The 20,587-nt window shown below is 49.0% G+C and overlaps 1 protein-coding gene across 2 annotated transcripts in view; it reads right to left on the reverse strand.

Moving 5' to 3' along the window:
* The window catches only part of MICAL2 (microtubule associated monooxygenase, calponin and LIM domain containing 2), a 207,136-nt gene that overhangs the window by 98,670 nt on the left and 87,879 nt on the right, over positions 1-20,587 (reverse strand). For both annotated transcript variants that reach the window (XM_054586094.1, XM_054586095.1), the window contains 11 exons: positions 20,266-20,382; positions 18,864-18,965; positions 15,477-15,632; positions 12,845-12,945; positions 8,304-8,561; positions 7,008-7,123; positions 6,082-6,208; positions 5,358-5,448; positions 4,170-4,317; positions 2,914-3,113; positions 2,418-2,524 (listed from right to left, as the gene is read on the reverse strand). In XM_054586094.1, coding sequence (XP_054442069.1) covers positions 2,418-2,524; positions 2,914-3,113; positions 4,170-4,317; positions 5,358-5,448; positions 6,082-6,208; positions 7,008-7,123; positions 8,304-8,561; positions 12,845-12,945; positions 15,477-15,632; positions 18,864-18,965; positions 20,266-20,382 — 1,523 coding nt within the window. The remainder of the gene's footprint in view (positions 1-2,417; positions 2,525-2,913; positions 3,114-4,169; positions 4,318-5,357; positions 5,449-6,081; positions 6,209-7,007; positions 7,124-8,303; positions 8,562-12,844; positions 12,946-15,476; positions 15,633-18,863; positions 18,966-20,265; positions 20,383-20,587) is intronic.

The raw sequence follows: 20,587 nt of genomic DNA on the forward strand, positions 1-20,587 counted from the left end.
CAGCCCAAGGGGCACATGAGCTGGGGTGTCGAGGGTTGTGGATCTAATTGCACTGATATCTTCTGGGTATGACTGTTGCGGAGCCTCTGTGTTATGTGCAGTTTTCTGAGCTTCCGGGCAGACATCTTCCACATCCGTCCCAGGGGATACTGGAGTGGACTCTACTTCTTTGCTTGTGAGAAATGTTAAGACCAAAGAGCATTGCAAACAGGTTCCCCAAATCAAAAAAGCATCGAGATACAACAAAAAGATACATGGTCAAATGGGGGGAAGGGACTTTCCAAGTGGTCCAATGGCTGCGCTGGCAGAGTAGTGGACAGTTGCTGGCTATTTCAGTGATAACCAAGGGAGCTTGTGACCCACTGGCCTTGCTACCTTGCCATCCCACCCAGAGGATGCAATCGATCAGTTTTAAGAGAAGACAAATAAGATACTTCAATGACCTAATAATCTCTCTCCCTATCTGAAGAGCAGGGCAACTTTGGGGCATTAAATGGGATTGTGGGAGGGATCAGATCTGTGGCTCTTCACTTCTCTTAAGATGGACAGCCCATGGGCACACCCCCAAGGAGGCTGGACATGGTTCAAAACCAGTCAGGGCTGGTCAGGCAGAGCGCCCCTGCTCCCCCACATCTCCTAGCAGAGCCAGCGGAAAGTGGTGCAAGGCCCCAGCAGCCATCAAGGGCCTGGCTGGCCTTGCTGACTACTGACTTTTGACCATTCCCGCCTCCTGAGCTAGAGCTGGCCAGGCCCTTTCGATTTGGTCACTCTTTAAACAGAAGTGTGGTGAGTGAAAGGTTTAAACAGTCCTCTCCAGTTCCCCATGCTGTGCCCAGTTGTGGTGGGAGAAACTAGGTGAACGGAGAAAGGCAGTGAATGCTTGGCCCAGAGAGCTTCCAGAAAGATGACGTCAGCTCGCCTGTGATGGGGCAGCCCAGAGTGGGGTCCTTGGGCTTCGGGGGAAACATGACTGGCATGGGGTGAAACAAGCCTAAGACTGGTCTCCAGAAGACAGTTCTTTGTCATGGGACATGTGGTGGGGGACACAGCCCTTACACAGGGGTGGGGCAGCATGGGGTGCAGAGCAGGGTAGAGCAGCTGGGTGCAGCTCAGCCCTTCAGCTCCCTGCTGGAAACCCCAACAGACCTGCACAGCTTCCTCCCCAGGCCTCGCTCGGCCCGCCCATTCCCTCCTATAGACAGGGCGTGGCGGGGCAGTCAGTATCCTACCCCTCTCCTGGAGTTAGCACAACAACTGCTTGCAACCTTCCAGGGTGCGCAGACCTCAGTGGAAAAAGTGACCACTGCACACGCAGCTGAGGGAAAGGGAGGAGACCACACGGCCCCGGCCCCAGCCCCACCCTGGGTGGAGGGGCTGGCAGGACATGGCACGACTGGCCAGGGGTTGAGACTGTCTGCAACTCAGACAGACTGAGACGTGCAGATGCCTGCCGCCCTCTGCTGAGCGAGGGGGCCGCCCTGTGCGCGGGAGAGGGAAGGAGAGCCCTGTGCCTGTACTTGCCCCCGAGCATCTCTGGGCCTCCCTTTTAAAATCTGTACCATGACCACAATAAGATGACTTGTATTATCCTTCCACAGAGATGCCATCACTCAAATAAAATGATAATTTCTCATTAGGCCACGCTTCCCAAACTGGGAACCAAGGCAACCTGCGGCACCGTAGTAAACTGACAGAGGAGCCACAGAATATTTTAAATTTCTAGGGAAGCATGGTGAAGTCTGTTAAATACCTTGCAAAATACCCCTACTAAGTTATTTGAACTTAACTGCTTGATAAATGGAACTTGTAGGTATTTCTTTTGATCTAGGGGCACCGCAGGGAAAAAAATGACTGAGACACTAAGGGAGCCATAAGTCAGGAGAGTCTGGACACCGCTTCCCTCGGCTCTTAGCTCTTCAAAGGCAAGACCCATATGTTACTCATCTCTGTGTATTTTCTTCCCTCGTCAAAATCAAACAAGAAGTTCAGCCCTAATGGTGGCATTCAGTAGGGCTCAATGAACATTTGTTGAATGAATTAAAAAAAATGAATAGAAAAGACTGTGTGAATATAATATCCTCATATACCCCTGCCACCAAATGGCCACTGTGTCCCTGATCTAAAGAAACTGCTTAACAAGGTGAGAAAGTGTCTCCTCCTCCCCGCTTTGGAGGTAGTGCTGATCTACCGTGATCTTCCTGTAACCACTTTAAAGTCACTGAAGCCAGCCTAGCTAGAAAAGGCCAGAGGAAACTTCCAAAAACACTCAGTTACTAATCTGAATTTTACTTCTGTTTTCTGTGAGCACCTTCTGTATAATTTATCCGCAGAAACAGACCAAGAGCAAGACATTCTCCAATCCCCTTGTCCCATATATGAGCAAGAAGAAATTAGACAAAGCCCAAGGCCAGACTTACTCGTGGAGTCCTCTTCCTTGGAAACGTGAGGTTGAGATAGTTGTGAGAAAAGGATGATTTGGCCACACCGAAGTCTGCATTTTCTCCATAGTTTTTGCCCCAAGAGTCTGTTAAGAAGTAAAAGTATGACTGAGATTTGGATCCTGCCACAGCTACCCAAGGGCTCAGGGCTGTCCTTGCTATAAGATCCCTCCAAATTAATGCTCTCCCCTCAACTAATGATGTAAATGGCCTAGGTGGGGAGCTGGTGCAGCTCTACCAGAGACCTCCCAACATCAGGGGCAGGTGTCCAGCATCATACGGCACCTGTACACAGGCCGACTGACATACATGGATCCAGGTGGGTGGCATCCACCCCTGATCGGCCTCAGAGGCAAAGGGACAACATGGTTCAGCCCCAGAACAGAAGACACCAGTGTGAAGAGCAGCCAGACAGAGCACAGGGCAGAGATGACATATGGGCAGAGTGAAGCCTGGTCCAGAAGCAGGTCCTTACCCACGGGCCTCAGCGGGGTGCCCCGGAAGAGCTCGTAGAACTTGGAGAGGTACATGACCATGCTGAGTTTGTCAGGCTCCTGGGCTGACGCCATCTCCTTGCCCGTGGTCACTGGGGGGATGCCAAACTCCCGCTCGGCCACATCAAACGCCAGCTGGTTGTTCTCCACAGCGTCATCTTCATTCAAAGAGTCAAAGTTGCTAGAAAATCAAAATAAGGTGAAAATCAGGGAGGGGAGGCAGAGCTGGGAGGGGGTAAAGGAGCAGTGACCCATGACCCCAACCTCTGTCCCCGATCACACCCCCACCCCGCTCCCCAGGGGGCTCAGGCACAGGACACTAACACTGTCCTGCTTACTTGGGGTGGGACCAAAGCAGATTTGAGCCATGACAATGTCATCCCTGCCGGGGCTGAAAGCCATCAGAAAATGATTTATACCATTTTTGGAAAACGTATGAGCTACTTTACTTTTAAATAGTTCCTGTTCTTTTTCTTTTCATTACAAGACCAACATGGGCTTCTTGTAACAAAAAGAATCAAGTTACTTATAACATGTAAAGTAATAAGTGAGAGTCCCACCTCCTTCTCAAGGCTCCCTCCCTTCCTAAAGGCACCGATAGATAATCAGTAGGTTTCCTCCCATCCCTTGGAGGAATTTGCTCATGGGTGTGAGGTTACACTGCACAAGCTGATTTAAATGCAACATCAATAGATGCATTGTGCTTTCAACATCACGAGGTATTTCCACCAACATGATTCAATCTTCCTAATGAACTTGACATTATTCTCAATTTGTAAATGAAGAAACAAGCTCAGAGAAGATAAGTCGCCTGCCCAATGGTACACAGCTAATCACCCTGGTTCTCAAATCTAATATTTTGGCTGTAAACTTTCACCTATTCCCACAGAAGTAGGTCTTGCCCATAATTCCCATCTTAAGGGTAGAGCTCCATGGTGCAAATGCTCAGATTTCCCAAGTGTGGCAATGGAGCAGGTGGGGAGACAAGTATAACCACTGAGCCTGAGTCACTTTTGCTCTCACTTGTTAAAAACACAGATCAAATGAGTTGTGGGTTGATTAATCAGTGCACGGGGAAAATAAACAACACACAAAAAAATCGAAAATATGCAAAGAGAAATTTTGAACCAAGTTCTGAAGATTCTGCATCTAGCAGAACAGCCCCAGCTTCCCTTGTCTCTGGGGTCCCCTTGGGCTCTGAGGGGCTTGGCAGGTCCAGCCTGGGCCCCGGACTCACATCAGCTCAGGCCGGAAGCGGTGGATGATGGCACACAGGGCCAGGCCACTTCGCCAGGAGGTGGTCAGGTCGGTAACATTGACATGCTGGTAGCCCTCGGTCTGCTGCTGGCACCAGGTTAAGAGCTTGCTGGGCCGAATGTCTGACTCTGCAGGAAGGGGAGACAGGCAGTGTAGTGCTCTGGGGAAATGTCAGGGTCCCCTCTCTCACTGCCACCATGGCTGGGGACCAAGAGGAGCAGCACCAAGACAAGAAGCCCTGTCAACAGCACGGCAGGAGGGCGGGATGCTGGGACAGGATGCATGCTCTCCTACAGCAAAGAGTGCCTAAGACCCCGAGGACAGCGTGGACTCGCCCAGCATTGTATCCAGTGGGGCCGACAGATGCAGAAGCAGCTGATCGTGACACGGTGCTACAATGACGGAGAAGCAGGGTGGTGGGGGAACGAGTGAGGGGGTTTGCCCCGAGTCTGCCAGGGCTGGAGCACTCGCCAAAGCGAGTCACAAGGGAGGTATATTTGAGCTGCTTCTCGAAGTGTCTAGCAATTCATGAGACAAGAAGGCATTGCAGGAAAACAGAAAGGGCAGTGCCATGGTATGGCCTCGAGGGAAACCTGCCGTGTTTGTGTGGAACGGCTGATTGCAGAGGGGCACGGGGTGCTGCCCAGAAGGGAGGGGCGACTGGTAAGGCTGAGTTGGCCCACAGGCAGGGAGGACCCAGAAGAATGACCTGAGCAAAGCCAATGGGTATCGGGGGAGTTGCACATTTAATCATCCCTTCCCTTTGCTACTGAGCACCAGCCTTGCACCCAGCACTGAGCCAGGCCCTGGAAGATCAGGGAGCACATGCAGGTTGTCCAGCTGGGGAGACAAGACCCCCATCCTGGAAATAAAAGGGAATGAAAAGCAAGTCCCAGGGAAGTCATTCCACAGTTCACATTAATGTGTCAGGTGCTCAGCACATATTAACTCCTTTATGATGATTACACCGTAGGAGTTTCGCTGTCCTGTTTTTACAGAAGCAGAAGCTGGAGTACAGAGGAGAGCAGCGTGGCCAAGGCCACCAGGTCATCGGATCACAGCCAGGCTAGCTGCAAGGCCTGTGGCCCCTGGCCAGCCGGCAGAGTCCTTCCTCACCAAGTACCCCCCACCCCAGTGGCCTCACTGGGGTCCCGGGGAGGATGCTTACCATGCCTGGAGAGGCCCACGGATCTCCTCACCGAGCCCATCCTCTTGAGAGGGAACTGGTGCAGCTCCGTAGTGATGTACAAGTGTTTCACCTACAAGCAAGGGAGATGCACGGCTGCCCACCAGTTCTCCCCCAAATTCTAGCCTCAGGGCCTCTGAACCTGACCTAGTCTCTACTTAGTGTCCGCTACCCTTTTTCTCTACTGTTGGACCCTCTGCAAAGAAGCCCAGGTCACCTGAGACACAAAGCAACGGATCTCAATTATCTACCCAGATGTGGAAGCACTCAAGTGTAAATATATGTCATTGGCTGATTTTTAAAATTCACACCACTCTCTGCTATACACTGAAGAGGCTGTATGGCTCCTAGTCAATGGGAGAAAAAAGATGGACTCTACGATGGTGATGGAAAGGACTCAACATCCGGCCAAATAGATAATTTGAGAGATGGATACTTAGCAACACGCATGCATGGTAACAAACATAGTAAATATATGTATAAATATGAACATACACTCACATATGTCCATTTCTCTCCTGTAGGCTAGAGAGATGCTGACTCTATGTTATTCTCATGACTCTCCTAGAGAGGGGAACTGATCACATCTTTGGGACAAAAGGGATGGGTGGCCGTGGTCCCAGGGATGTGCCAAGATTTCAGGTGACCCCTCCTTTCCACTGCTCAGCGCAGAGTGACCCAGATGAGACCCCAAGGAAGGACTTACCTGATGGGGCCGGACACAATGGGAATTGAGGTTTGGGTACCGTGTCCCCGGGTCCAACGTGTACTGATCAAAGTTCTTGTTGATGTTCTCTGGGGTCGTTTGAGGTAACAGCCGGTAAAGACTTTCTCTGGAGGGAGGCAGAGCACAGGGTTAGGGATTGCCTTGAAGCCTGAGGCCGCTGTCCCCACCCCCACTCCTCTTCTCCTGCTCTCGAGGGCTTCTCAGACGTGCTTGTCTAACCCTTCCCTGCAGTTCCTGGCCCTTGTGGTTCTTGAGATCTGCAAAGTAGGGCAAGTTCAAAAGGGCACAGAGAAGGCAGGAAGGAGGTGGGGATGCTGGCCACCACCCCAGGCAGAGCTGGCAGCTCAGTGACCTGTGGTTTTGTTATAAACGCCACTTAGCCAAGTGGCCTCCTGTGGTCTGTCCCCCATGACCACAGGCCTCCACACCCAAGACCAGCAAAGGCCTGTCCCCACCCACCAGGCCTGACTTCTCCCAGTCCACCAGCTGTCACAGCCACGTGTCCAACAGCAGGGAGGAAGCCCAGGATCTCAGCAGCAGAAGAGGCCTGGGGGGATCAGAAAACCCAGCTCCCAACAGAGTAGGGCACTCAGCACCTGCATGGAAGCATCCCCTAAACCCCTAAGGCTCCTGTGCAACTGAGCAGTGCCCAAACCCCAGCTCCAGGGCTACCCCATATGAAAATTTCTCCTTGGCATCTAGGACCTATGGTCCTGGCCCCCAGAGAAAGTCAGTGAAGGAGGTAGATCATGATGGAGAAAGTTTCCCTGGGGACTCAGATGATCAAATCAAGCCACAGGTGGGAAGGCAGATGAGAGGGGCCCAAGGCTTTGTGTAGGTGCCGCCTAACAGCCAGGCACACTCCTTCTTCTGCCTCAGCCAGGAGCCTGGCTGCCCACACTTACCTTTCAGCCAGCAGCTCCAGGGGAGGAGTGCCCTGGTCCCAGTTCTTTACCATCCATGCCGTGTCAAAGGCGGCCAGGAAGCCGCGGGCGCAGCCTGTGCCCATGGGCCAAAAGGGCTGTAAAGGAAAACATGCAAAATTTGGGTTGATTCTAACGACTCCCGGCCTGCTGTCCCATTACCCAGCACTCTCCGACTGCCACGCCCATGCGAGGCACGGGGTGGGGCTCAGAGAGGTGAGGGGGGCAGCCCACTAAGATTCCCACAGAGACAAATACCCGCAGCAGAAGCCATGTGTACAGGGTCCTGTGACACAGGAACAACAGAACTGCTTTGGGGCTCAAAATAGGCAGAGGCCAACTCCCACCCTGAGGGAAGGAAGTAGGGAATGCTTCATAAAAGAGTTGCATTTATGCTGATTTTAAAGAATGATTAGGATTCTCATTTCAATCCATGCACAAATAGCGGGGGCGTAAAATAGTGGGCAAAGTCTTGGCGGCTGGAAAATGACGGAGCCTGATGGCAAAACAGTCCGTCTGGTTTGGGAATAGCAGAGGTCATGGAGCGGAGACTGAGAGATGAAGCTGAGAAGGGGGTGTAGGGGTGAGGTGCTGAGTGCTAGGTGCTTAGGTTATAGTCCACACATAAGGGTGAGCTAGGATTCATTCACCAAGCTTGGTTCTAACTCAACTGTCCCATGCGTACCCAAAGCAGAGTTTGGAATTTGATGCTTAACTTGGGATAAATACATATAAACACATTTTGGTTAGTGCTTACATTAACAATGAAAATGTATCCCTTCTGAAAGCATTTATTTAACCTAAGGATCCTGGCATTTGCCAATTTTCTGGGAAGAATTTTGAGCAAGGAGGCCATGAACGGAAACTGGACTTTAGGCCCATGTGCCTCTCTTGCATCTGACATGTCCTCAGTGTTGAAAGGCCACAAAGATCCACACACATGAGGAAGGAGCTTTGGCCCAGCTGAGGTTCCGCGTGCTCCGAGAAGAATGGCCAGGAAGTCCAGACCTGGCCGCCTAAGTTTGTACTTCAACAAGAGGTCAGCCCAGAAGCACCCTGAGGTGGACAAGAAAGCTCTCTGGCCGATACAGACAGAACCAGCTCCTCTGAATTTAGGGCAAGGGCAGGCTCTGAGGCCAGGATGGGCTTGGCGGAGTCCCGCCTCCTGGCAGACGGCCTGTCCTTCCCCAGGAGCATGACAGCAGGTGCTGCAGCCAAACATAAATGCAGGGATCTGTCTTCTAGCAGAAGCGAGGGGGCCCCACACACGAGCGGTACCTCAAGCAAGCTGTCGCCCACCAGGGCCACGAGCAGCTGGTGTGACTGGCGCTCGCGCACCAGGGCCGCGTTCTCTGAGGCGTACATGGAGGTGAAGTCGAACATGGCCACGTCGGGCTGCCCGTAATGGTTCATGGCAAAGTCTAAAGATGGCAGCTGGTAATTGGTGGCGAAGTCTGCAGCTTCGCGGGCGTAGGAAAGCAGGTTGTCCTGGTTCACATTCTCTGCACACAGCAACATCTCGGTGTCGATGTAGTCCTGGGGGAAGAACAGGAGCACAGTGCAGCAGCCTGCCCCTTTGCAGGGCGAGGATTCATACCCACTTCTTTGCAGAAGGACTTGGAAGGGGGGTTGCACAGTGAAGCTAATCAAAGCAGAGATTAGAAAATCAGGGCCAAGGGGGGAAATCAGGGGAAGAAGGAGGAATGAAATCAGCTAGCTGTGAGGATTAACAGAGTTGTGATTAAGCATGAAATTTGGCATTGAGCTTCCTGGCATCCAAGGCAAAAGGGAAATGTGACGTATCACATGGTTGTCCTTATCAGAAAGGAGGAAGCATAGAAAGTCTTCAGGGAAGGCAATTTTTTCCTGGCACTAAGTTCTGAAAGAACTGTCTCACAGAGGGATTTCAACTGAGAATACTGTGTTGTAATGAACAGTGTACATAATAATGGTCTTGCAGCAAATATTTCATATGGTTGTTTCTGGTGATAACTTCAGTTAAATTAAAAGAGAAAAGAGTGCTTTTATAATGAACTAAGCTAAGCTAATGTGATCCGCATACACTGTGTTTAGTGGTCAAACAAGATTGGAAAAGAAATGGGTGCTGGACATAATTCAAACTTTCTCTCCAAAATCAGTTACCCCTTTTCTCAACAGGCTGAGGGTGCACAGAGCCCTGCTTTGCTCTCACAGCATCAACTGCTACACTTCCTGCCAGGGGATAGGAACCTGAGCCTACAGGACTAGGACTCCCAGCCTGGAGAGACACTGGCAGTGAACTGTAGGACCCCTGACTCCAAGGCTCAAATCTGCTCATTCTGTGGCTAAAGAAACTAAAAGACTGTATTTTCCAAAAGGTGACACAGAAGGTGCACATCCCTGGGAGAGTGTGGGGGCACAGGGACTCACGTGTATGTGACCGACATAGGCCTTGGGGCTACTGAGACCAACAGGTCAAATTCCCCCTCTGCTGTTTATAGACTATGTAAATTTGGACAAGTTATTCAACTCTTCTGACTTTCCATTTTATTACTTGTAAAATAAGAATAACAAAATTTAGTTCACAAAGTCGTGTGAGGACCAAATGAGACCCTATAAACCCCCCAGCCCAATGGCTGGTGTGTTGGAAGTGCTCAGTGAATGGGATTCCTGTCCTCAATTATGATAACATGAAACACAGCATATGATGAAGTGCAGCCTGGGCCCACCCAAGGCATCAACAAGAGCATTTACAAAGATCTGAGAAGGTACAGCCTCATCTACAGATGGAGTGACCTACTGGGTCAGTTTTCCCACTCGCCAGGATTTCAAACACCTTGTTCCAGGAATGCTACTATTTCCACACCCAAATCATGTCACTTCAATTGCATCAGCAGTGGCCCAAGAGCCCTTTGTCAGGTCGTGGTGTCCAGGCTGGAGCTCCTGTTCTTTGATTTCCTCTCTCATACCCATTCCTACAGCCATGCGATCACTTCCTCCCCTTGAACGTGTGGGGATGAGAAAGAGAAAAATGAATAGACAGGTCTCAAAGAGCCCCCTTTTCAAAACACCCGAGTTGGACCAGGTGACAGGTGAATGTGGACACAGTACCATGTCTAGTGCTGATGCTCCAAGCAAGAGCATGGGGACCTGGCAAAAGGGCAGCCCCCAGGATGCACTGGGATGATGGATCATCTGTCCTAGGGCTGTGGAGAGGAGCCATGGGGCCTTGCAGGGCAAGGAGTCCCAGGTGAGTGGGTGGGTGGCAGAAGCAGAACCCTAGGGAGGGGTTGAAAACAAGGACGAGGAAAACAACAGCAGGACTGAAGCTCTCAGCAGAGTGGGCAGGCCAAGTGAAGCAGTTCTAAATTCAGATAACAGCAGGGGAAGGCATTTGGGTCCTATTTCCCATAGGCCTAGCATACTGAAGGGAGGCTGAATGCTGAATAGACAGGTGAGGGAGTGGAAGGAAGCAGCAAAAATGAGCAGAGGTGGGTACTATAACAGGAAGAACAGTCATGCCAAGTGTTGAGCTGAATAGAGGCCGTAGGCCAGACGCAAAGGTCAGACAGGACCTGCCCAATACTTCCAACAAGGGTGGACTTGGCCTCGGGAGACCAGCTCTGAGGTGTGTCCACCTCACGCACCTGGTAACCAAGCCCCCACTGTGGCAAGACCAAGCCCGCCACATCCTGGAATCCCAGCCTGCATGTGTGTGTGTGGGCCAGCAGAGGCAGGGTCCTGGGGGGTAAGCCACCCTCCCTGTGGGGGAGAGCAAAGTGGACACAGTTGGGAGCCCAGGGGCATGGTTTCTTGAGGGAAGCTTTACTCTCTCTTTAGTAGTCATAGAAAGAAGCCCAGAGATCAGCAGGAATAGATGTGGAAGCAGATCAGTCATTCAACAAACATGGCCTCAGCACCTTCTGTGTATTTCTAGGAAGATGGGGACCCACATAGGGAGAGGCAAGCAGAGAGGACTTGCCATTCCTTCAGGAGTAAGGTGAATGTTAATTCAAGTGGCTCAGGATAGGTGGTTCAGCTCCCAGCTTATGCAAATACTGCAGAGCTCAGCTGCAGCCTTGGAGACTCAGGCCAGAGCTCCTGAACCAAATGGGTGTCCAGTTCCCCTACGTCCAGCCTACGGCCTTCAGTTTCTAGATGAGAGTTCATACCTAGAGACCCCTCAGCACCAGCTCAGAAGCTGCTCCCAGGCTCTCTGAGGGTGAAGAGAGGCCCTGGTGAGGCCAAGCACAGGCTGGGGATCTGCTCCCAGCTCCTCCATGGTTACGATATGTGGGCCCAGAGTGAGTCACTCTCACCCACCCGTGCCACGACGGAGAGCCTGAGATGGAGACGGAAGGGCTTTGACAACTGCTGAGGAATCGAGTCCCCATAAACAACACGTTCTGGCCTGGACAAAGGCCTGGGGATGGCCTGAGGGAAGCGGTGCCCCAGAAGGCTGGAGCGCTCAGCCAGTGAAATAGGAAACCCAAGTCACACTTGGCCTTATGCCCCAGAGGCTGACACAACCCTCCCTCCCCTCACCCCCCACAAAGGTACCCACTGCCTCTGCACCCCTAAGCCCCAAATAGTTCTTCTCTACCTGGCACCAGTATCCCAACAGGGGTGACAACTTTGGGAGAAACACCTGTGGAGCAGAAAAAAGAAGGGGACGCTGTCTTGCCTCCCCCAGACCGAGTCAGCAGTGGGGCACCAGGTGTTGAGCTCACAGCTCACACATCTGCTGGTGATGCTCCGTGAGCTCCCTTCAACTCCTCTCCCTCATTCATACCGCCCATCCAGCAACTTCGGTTCTCAACTAAAACTTGACCAATGTGGAGGAGGCCCAGGGGAGGGCTGGGTTACTAATGCCATCTGGTTGCTGCCAGCATGAGCTGGCGAGAAGATAGGCACATTCTTCTCTGACAAACCACCGTGAATGGCCACCATGCCGTCTGGGCTGTAGGCCAATGCCAGAGAGCAGGCTGACCCAGGACTGCACGATCCTTATCTTGGGGCTACAGCAGCAGCAGTGGCAAGAGCAGGGGCTCTGGAAAGTTGGACACCTGACCACAGAAGCTTCCAGCCCAGGGCCTGCCTCTCCATGCACCCTCCTGCCAACCCTGCTCTCTGTTAAACAGGAAAATGCAGAGGCAGGAAGCAGAGGCCAGGAAGCCAGCAGGACAGAAAAACAGGTGTCTGAAGTGGGTAGAGAAGTTATGGAGGGAATCTACTACATGATAGGCATGGTGCTAGGCACTCTGTGTGCATTTTTAAATGCACTCTTTCAAACCACCCTTTCAGACAGAAACTATTATTCCTACTCTGCAGAGAAGACTGAGGTTCAGAAAGGTTAGGCAGCTAGCCATGGTCCCGAGTTAATAGGCGGTAGAGCCAAGAGTCGACACAAGTCTTCTTGACGACAAGAGCTTCCCCCCATACCATGACAAGGAGGCTACAGTGTGAAATTCACAAGTGAAAGTGCCTCTGTGTCCCACTAGGATAAGAAGCCCCCATCTGCCTCCAAATGACGGTGACCTCCCAGAAAAGAGGGCAGGGCTGAATGAGTTGTGAGGAAGACAACGACCCAGGTTATCTTTCAGGGATCAAGACCCGCACTAACACCTGGCTAGGGGCTCAGCCCCACCTCTGTGTGTATTGCTGTAGCCTCAATCATCCAACACTCACGCAAAACCAAGAAGGAAAGTGGTGGGTGGGGGGTCCCTTCCTCTTCCCCCGTGTTCAGTTTCTGGTAGGGCAATGTCCACTCCTACACTCGCTGATGCTGCCAGCCCCAGTCACAAAGGCAAAACAGGATGTAACAGCCAAGAGATACGTACATTAATGATGACGCCTTTGTCGAGTAGGCTCTGCTTCTTGGCGGTCATGACAAAATAGTGGGTGCAGTCCTTGTAGTAAACAATGTTCTCGAGATCAATGCCTGCAAAGAGAAGCATCCGTGCACTCAGTACTGCTCCCTCAGTGCCTGGTGCACCGGGAGCTCTACTTTCCCTGTTTATTCACCTGCAGAATATTCACGTTGGATGAGTTTTTGAGACATACGAGGCTGGAAAAGAGAAAACCAAGTGCCAGACTGTACCTAAGTGAACACAGCTAAGCGATGTTTCCACCATTTCTTGGCTGTGTGTGAGAACCCAGGTTTTCTGGGAGGGGCAACTCAGGTTAGAGGGCTGGGTCGTATCTTTCTTCACTTTCCACCAATTGCAAAAACACTTCATAGACTAGGTTTTCTGAATTTAAAACAATGTTGTGATATGAGAGGTTAGCTCAGGGGTTCTCAAAGTGGGGACTCCAGCCAAAAGCATCAGCATCACCTGAGCACTTGCAGAAATGCCAGGGTACAACCCAGGCCTCCTGGGGTAGAGCCAGCAATCCATGCTTTAACATGTCCTGCAGGGGATTCTGATTTGAGAAGCACTGGCTTAGCTTCTGCCGATGGAGGGAAAGGAACAGATGCATGGCAACTTATAAGCAGTCAACACAGAGGCATGCTGGGTAAACCACAGGGACCCCTTAATTACTATTAAATAGGAAGTAGCCATCAATGCAGAGGGCCCCCCAGAGAACCAGAGGAAATTCATGGCTGTCACTGTCGCTGTGGAAGGGGCAGTGTTGTGAAACAATGGCCAAAGGTGATGACCACAGCAAAGGTTAACGGAAGCTCATTCAAATGTTTGGAAAAACACACTCAAAGTCCTGCCATCATTTATATTTGGTGGTTTATTTAAGTATTTATTTTCCTGGTTTTTGAGGGGAAGGGAGGGTTGGAGACTTCTTAAATCACTCAGAGGGACATAATATGCTGGAAGGAAATACTTTTTCAAATAAAATATTGCAACTGTGCTGAATTTCAGAGGGTCATGCAATGGGTACACATCGCTGTGGCCAGTGAGAGGCAGAGTCTGGCTTAGCAACGAATCCCATTTCTAGAAACCTATCTTAACAAAATAATCCAACAGAAGCAGAAGTTTTAGCTGCAACAGTAAATAACTGAAAGGCCTACCTCAGAAGCCAGCACACTTTTTCTGTAAAGGGCCAGAGGGTACGTATTTTGGGCTTTGTGAGCCCCCAACTGTCTGTGCCGCCACCACCCGAGGAGGAGCAGCCACAGGCAGCAACGTAAACAGGCCGGAGTGGCTGCGTGCCCACAGGCCTTTATTTAAAGACATTGAAACTGGAATTTCACATAACTTTCAATCTGTCACAAAATAGTCTTCTTTGGATTTTTCTTCAGCCATTTAAAGACATTAAAATGACTCTTTGCTCGAAGGCAATACAAGAACACGTAGACAGCCTGCTTATCACGTTGTGGTTTAAAATGCTTAGGCAGAGACAATACATCCACTTCATGTGCTATTCTACCCATGCTGACCATCAGAATGACTAGGTAGCAATAGGGACACTAAAATGTGGTGCTGAATGAGAAAAGTGGAATAACAGAGAGTGTTGGCACTATGAGAGCTAGGTCCATGTAAAAAGTAGGGATGCAGGGGAAAATTACTGAAAAGGAGCATATGAAAATGAGGACTATCCTGGACTAGGTGGTGCTAGATATGCATGATTTATTTTCAGTGTAAAGATTTAGCATTACTGTTACACTGTCTTTTCAAGGAGAAATATATCTTTTTAAATTGGCTTAAAAAGGAAAAAAAAAATGTGGAAGTTACTTAATTGGGAGAAGGTGTTTCATCCCTCACTTTCCCCTCACCCTGCTTTGTTTTCCCTACCATCCTTATAGGCCACCTGACATGTTAGTTATTTGTTTATTGATGGTCTCTTTCTATAGAATTTGTTTCTGAGACTAGGGTTTTGCTCGTTTGATCCAACTGCTCTATCCCACGCCCTTGAACAGCCTCTGGCACCTGGTAGGTATTCAATACATATTTGTTGTGTAAATAAATGAATATTTTCCTCAACACCCACATCTTGGGGACAACTGATGGCCCTGGGTGAGTGTCAAGCTCCCTGGCATCCCCGGCATCCCTCAGGAGGAAGGGCACCTGGCACACTGCACAAAAGCACCTAGATTTCTTCAGAGGCCACACACAGGTTACTGGCTCCCCCTTCAGAGCGCTCCCTAAATCTCGTGCTGATCGCTCACATAGCCGACCAGCCCACCCGAGGATGGGCAATGCGGGTGTCCATCTCTGGAAAGGGAGCCACTTCGAATGGGGACCGTGTCGGCCTTGACTTTATATGCCCGCCATAGTCAGTACCAGCACACGATGGGCCTTCAGTGTTTCCTGAGGAAATAAATGTGCATCTATATTCATGTACAACACCTAGAACTATCCCTCAAAAATTGCTCTTGTCCTCGAAGATAAGGAGAAATCCCTGCTTCCACTTATTTAGAGTGAGTATCCCAGTCTCAAGGGACGGGAAAGTCAGCTGCTCCGCAGGGCGCTCCAGGAAGTGACAATGGCCTGGTTTGGAGAAAGGTAACATTCTCACCTGTTTCTTCTTTAAGGTCCTGGAAAAATTTCTGATTGAAGATGAAAGCCACACCACTAATCTCTTCCACCTTGGCCTCGGCTGTGCTGTTTCTGTTGATGAAGTTGGCAGTGATTGCAATAGCCAGCTTCCCACGGAATTCTTTTCTCCTGAACCCTGCGTACGGAAAGGGGAAGAAGTGGGTCTTTCGTCTGGATTTGGTGTGAAACTGGATTTTCAGTAAACTGAAAAAGATTACTGAGAAAGCTATTCTCGGATGCCCCATGGGTCAGTCAAAAGAGAATTCTGGATTTCTAGAGACCAGGGGCAGGCAGCAAGGCCGAGGTTTGCACCCAGCGAAGGAACACATCACCAGAGGCCTTTCTAAGGCAGCGAGGCTTTTTCCTTCTCTAAGGTCTACAGGACCCATTATCCCAGTTAGGCTTCGACAAACAAAAGGTTCAAGTGATCTTCTCCAACAGGCAATCACAGGCGCATCCTATTAGAGGTGTGTTATGCATTGTTGCTAGGTACCTCCCGAAAGATCTACATGCACTTTAAACTTACACAATTAAAACCACTTTGTTAGCATTTTCAAGTTCTTTCCCCATTTGAAAAGCAGGATTATGAGATTGAATTCCTGTAGGACAGGAACATTAACAAATTTTCGTTCTATCTCAAGTCCAGGGACTGGCACTTTGTACACACTCAATAAGTGTATAATAAAGAGATGGCATTCTAACCTGCAATTAATGTAGTACAGTGAATCCTTGGGGTTCTTATAGTTTTCAATGGTTTATGTTTCAATTTTTTTTAATGGCAGTAAGAATTCTGTGCCCAGTTCAATGTCGGTTTTCCCCCCACACCAACAAGCAATTCTAGAGCTCCAGACGGGGGTTCCACCATTCATTTCAATTCTGACTCTCTACCCAGATACAGCATCAGATTCTATGGGCAAAGGGCTCAGTCCCACAAGACTGCCCTCCACTTTAGATGCCAATTGCAAGCCCAGGTTTCTGACCAACCAATGATAGTTTGGAGGTTCCAAGGACCACTTGCTTGGGTTAGATTAACTTCTAGAGCTCACAGAACTCAGAGAAACACTTTACTTACTAGCTAACTCAGGAAGAGCCAGATAGAGGGATGCATAGGGCAAGGTATGCGGAAAGGGTGTGGAGCCTCTAAGCCCCCTCAGGACATGCCATTTTCCCTAAATATCCACCTGTTCACCATTCTGGAAGCTCACTGAACCCTCTTCCTTTTGTTTGTTTGTTTGTTTCTTTCTTTCTTTCTTTTTGAAGACTTCACTTAGGCATGATTGAGTAAATCACTGGCCACTGGTGGTCCCAAGAGGTCAGGGGGGTGGGACTGAAAGTGGTCAGCTCCCCTGGCAACCAGTCCCCTCCCCGCCTTTAGGTGATTTCCAAAAGTCACCTCCTTAACATAAACTCAGGGGTGGTTGAAATGGGCCTGTTATGAACAAAAAGGCACCCATTTCACCTTTATGGCTCTGAAGGTATTTCAGGCACTGAGGACAAGAGACCAAAATATTATAACAGAAGATGCTCCCGTTGCTCTTAGCACTCAGGGAATCCCAAGGGTTTGGGGAGCTCTGTGCAAGAAAGCGATGAAGATCAAGTATATATATATCTTATTAGAAACCACAGTCTCACAGGTGGTTATAGAGAAAATCACAAGCAGGTGGTCACATCTAAATAGATCATTTTCTAATCCCCTTTCTTTTCAGCATCAGCCTATTCCTAGAGTCCTGAATTTCCGCTCTGCCCCAGGCACTGCTGTTCACTCTAACTCAGGGAGTTCTTCCTACGAGCAGGCTCAGAGGACGCAACCTCTGCCTTCAGCTCCCTGTGGGAATTCCCCTCCCATCCCCTCACTCATGCTGATTCCCAAGCTTCCTTGTCAAAAATCCTGTCGACTAACAATCTTGGGTTTCTACTCTATACACACTCTTTTGAGACATTCTTCATTAGATCTTTGTCAAAAATGGCCAGAATAGGCCATTATTCTCTAGTCTAGCATTTCTTAACCAGGTGACTTTGCCCCCCCCAGGGGGCTTTGGCAAATTGTTGAGATATTTGTGGTTGTCACAACTAAGGGTACTACTGGTGTCTAGTGGGCAGAGGCCAGGGAAGTCACTAAGCATCCTACAGTGTCTTGGGGACAGCACACATGACAAAGAATTACCTGGTCCAAAGTATCTATAGTGCCAATTGAGAAACCTTGCTTCAGTCTACTTTCTTGGTCCCAAGTTGTTCAAATGGCCCCTCCTTCCTACCCTGCCCTTCGTGTTCACAAAATGCCAAATTATTCTCAAACTGAGCATGGACCCTGAACTTTCAAATATTCAGACTTACAGTTTCCTCAAACCATCCAAATGGCCCATAACCTCTAACAGCACAAGAGCCGGGTTGGCAGCCTAGAAATTCTCTGTCAGACATTGGTTATGATTGCAGAGGTGGGGAATAGGAGTGGAGGTGAAGAGAGAGAGAGAAGCACCGTTTGCACGGCAGGTGGGAAGGGCCTCAGCCAGCCAGCCTCACATCCTGAATTCTCTAGGGTCAGCCCAATTTGGGGGAGTGTGTTCCATCCTCGGAGAAGGTGCCTTCCCAGTCAGGCATCTGCAGTCTGCAGCCCTTGAGCAGGGCAAGGTCAAAAAGCAGACCTGTCCCTAGTCAAAGAAATGCCACATAGGACCACTTTATCCACAACCCATGGTCTCAAGTTAGTATAGTTAGTGCAAGGTGTGGCTGGGGCAGAGGTTACTTGAGGCATTTCCCAGCCATGTGGTTCCTTACATAACTAGATCCTGACCCAAGAAAATATATTGTGCTTCCAAACTTAGAACTCAGAGAAGCAGTATTACACTTTGACAGTTTGGGCAAAAGTCATCTTACTGCCAAGCAGTGAATGTGCTTAAAAGTTATGAAAAGAGATGGGCTTCTCCTTCTGGAGTATTATCCCTGACAGTAAACTGATACCATGAATAGTATTGAAAAGTGGTTATCTCAGATGAAGTATGAAAGTGCTTAGCACCATGGCTTGAACGTTGGCGGGTGCTCAATAAACGTATGTCGACTCTTTAATTTCCAAGGCACTTTACCTTAGTGAAGCATTTTTGCATAGGAGTCCTTTCCCAGCCCTTATAACAATGCTCTAACAGGGTTCTATTCTCCACATTTTATGGTTGGAAAAACCAAGGTTCAGAGAGAATTAAATGGCTGCTCTCTAAACGTTCACCTCAGGCACGACAGGGCGATCTGCCCTTCTATCGAGACCCCCTCCAGTTTTGGCGTCTGTCTCCTTGCCCCCTCTTTTACATCCCCTCCCAGATCCACTCCCTCCCACTCCTGTCTTCCTATCCTGAGCCCCAAGAAGAAGAGCCTTCACCTTCCAGCGTGTTCCTGCGGCCATCGGCACCAATGATGACGTCAAACTCAAACTCCGACAGAGGGTGGTCTGCAGGGAGAAATTCTGCCCGCCAGCCAATTTCTACCAGGACAGAAAATGAGGTGAGTTGGCACAGAGAGTAGTAGGAGGAGAGAGTGATTATGCCACCAGGTATAGGCACCCCAGACAGAGCCTCCAGGGGAAAGACCCGAGCTGTCCAGATTCACACTGGAATATGGAGTCCTTTGGGCTTTAGTGTTAGTTCAATCCAAGACCAAGTAAACCAGCAGAGCCAACTCCACGCTTGGCTTTACCAGTTTCTATAAAGGCTGGGAGTCTACCCTGAAGGATTCTCAAACCAGTCTCACCAGATTCTACCATGTTCTCTTTATATTCCCCACATTTCCCAATGTCTTCCCATTGCTAAACAGATCCAAAAGGATGTTCAGGGCGTAATGAAACCATTTTGAAATGCTACTTCATTATGCTCGAAATATTCCATTGTGCAGCATACAGTCTTTTATGAAACCATTTTCAGGTGAAACCCTGATGGTTACTCATAATTAGAATATAACATCTCCTGGAGGTCTGGGAAAGATTGAGAGCACACAGGTCTCTGGAAGTTTAATGGATGCCCAGCTACAAAAGCCAACTAACGTCTCCCCTAAGTTCTCAATATCCTGGGCTAAGACAGGAGAAATCAGATTTGTAGCCTGTGTGTGAAATTATGAGATCTCCAATACTATCTGGCTCAAGACTGAAAGCCTGGTCCAGGCAGCAGAAAATTTTGATAATAAGATACAGAGGCATCATGAATACACTCTCTGACCATGGCATATACAGAATCGGAACTTACATAAATATACTCAAAAAGGGGGGATTACTAAATAAGATATAACTACAATGGGTGAATTTTATGATTTGTAAATTATACCTCAATAAAGCTTAAAATATTATATATCAAATAACATTTTTAATATTTATTTCATATTTGCTCTTAAGCCTTTCTTTACTAGATTTTAAATATATCATATGGGTAAACAAATGCATCTACGTATCTGTGTGTGCACACAAACAGCTTGAAAAGCATGTGAATAGACTTTAGCAGACGACCAAATATGTCCTCTATCTTACTTCCTGATTTGACTTCATTTGTCAAAGTACCAGCTCCTAATGGCAGAGTCATCGAATTACAGGTTTAATGGCTTAACAGTATATACCCTGGGAGCTGAAGAGCAAAGCTAAAGTGATACAATGATCAAAAAAAGTAAAATATTCATTGATCAAATTATGCCAAACAGCCCCCAATAAGAATAATTGTCACAGAAACATCCTCTGAGAGCTGCAAAACTAATTTCCATTTTGCAATATCTGATTTCTAGAGAGAAAAGTTATACTGTACTCTGATTTTCTTGATCTTCAGGAGGCTCTAGAACCTTCACAAACTCCACATTCACGTGGATTTCAACTCCCAAAATCAGAGCCACCTTGAATAGGATGAGCTGTAACTGACGAATACCTGTTGGAAAGGAAGGGAAAGAAAGGTGAGCTGTCAATAGCAATGTCCAGGTACCTCCTGTGTATAGAATACTATATAATCACTGCTCAATCATCTCTGAGCATTGCCATATATCAATAATGATCATTACTGGGCAATTATGTATCACGTACACTGTGTCTTCTCATTTAACCCTTACAGTGTTTTCTCATTTATCCCTTACAGT

Source organism: Pteronotus mesoamericanus, unplaced genomic scaffold, assembly GCF_021234165.1.
Source record: "Pteronotus mesoamericanus isolate MK-2021 breed Mesoamerican mustached bat unplaced genomic scaffold, CSHL_Meso_final contig_90, whole genome shotgun sequence".
Lineage (NCBI taxonomy): Eukaryota > Metazoa > Chordata > Mammalia > Chiroptera > Mormoopidae > Pteronotus > Pteronotus mesoamericanus.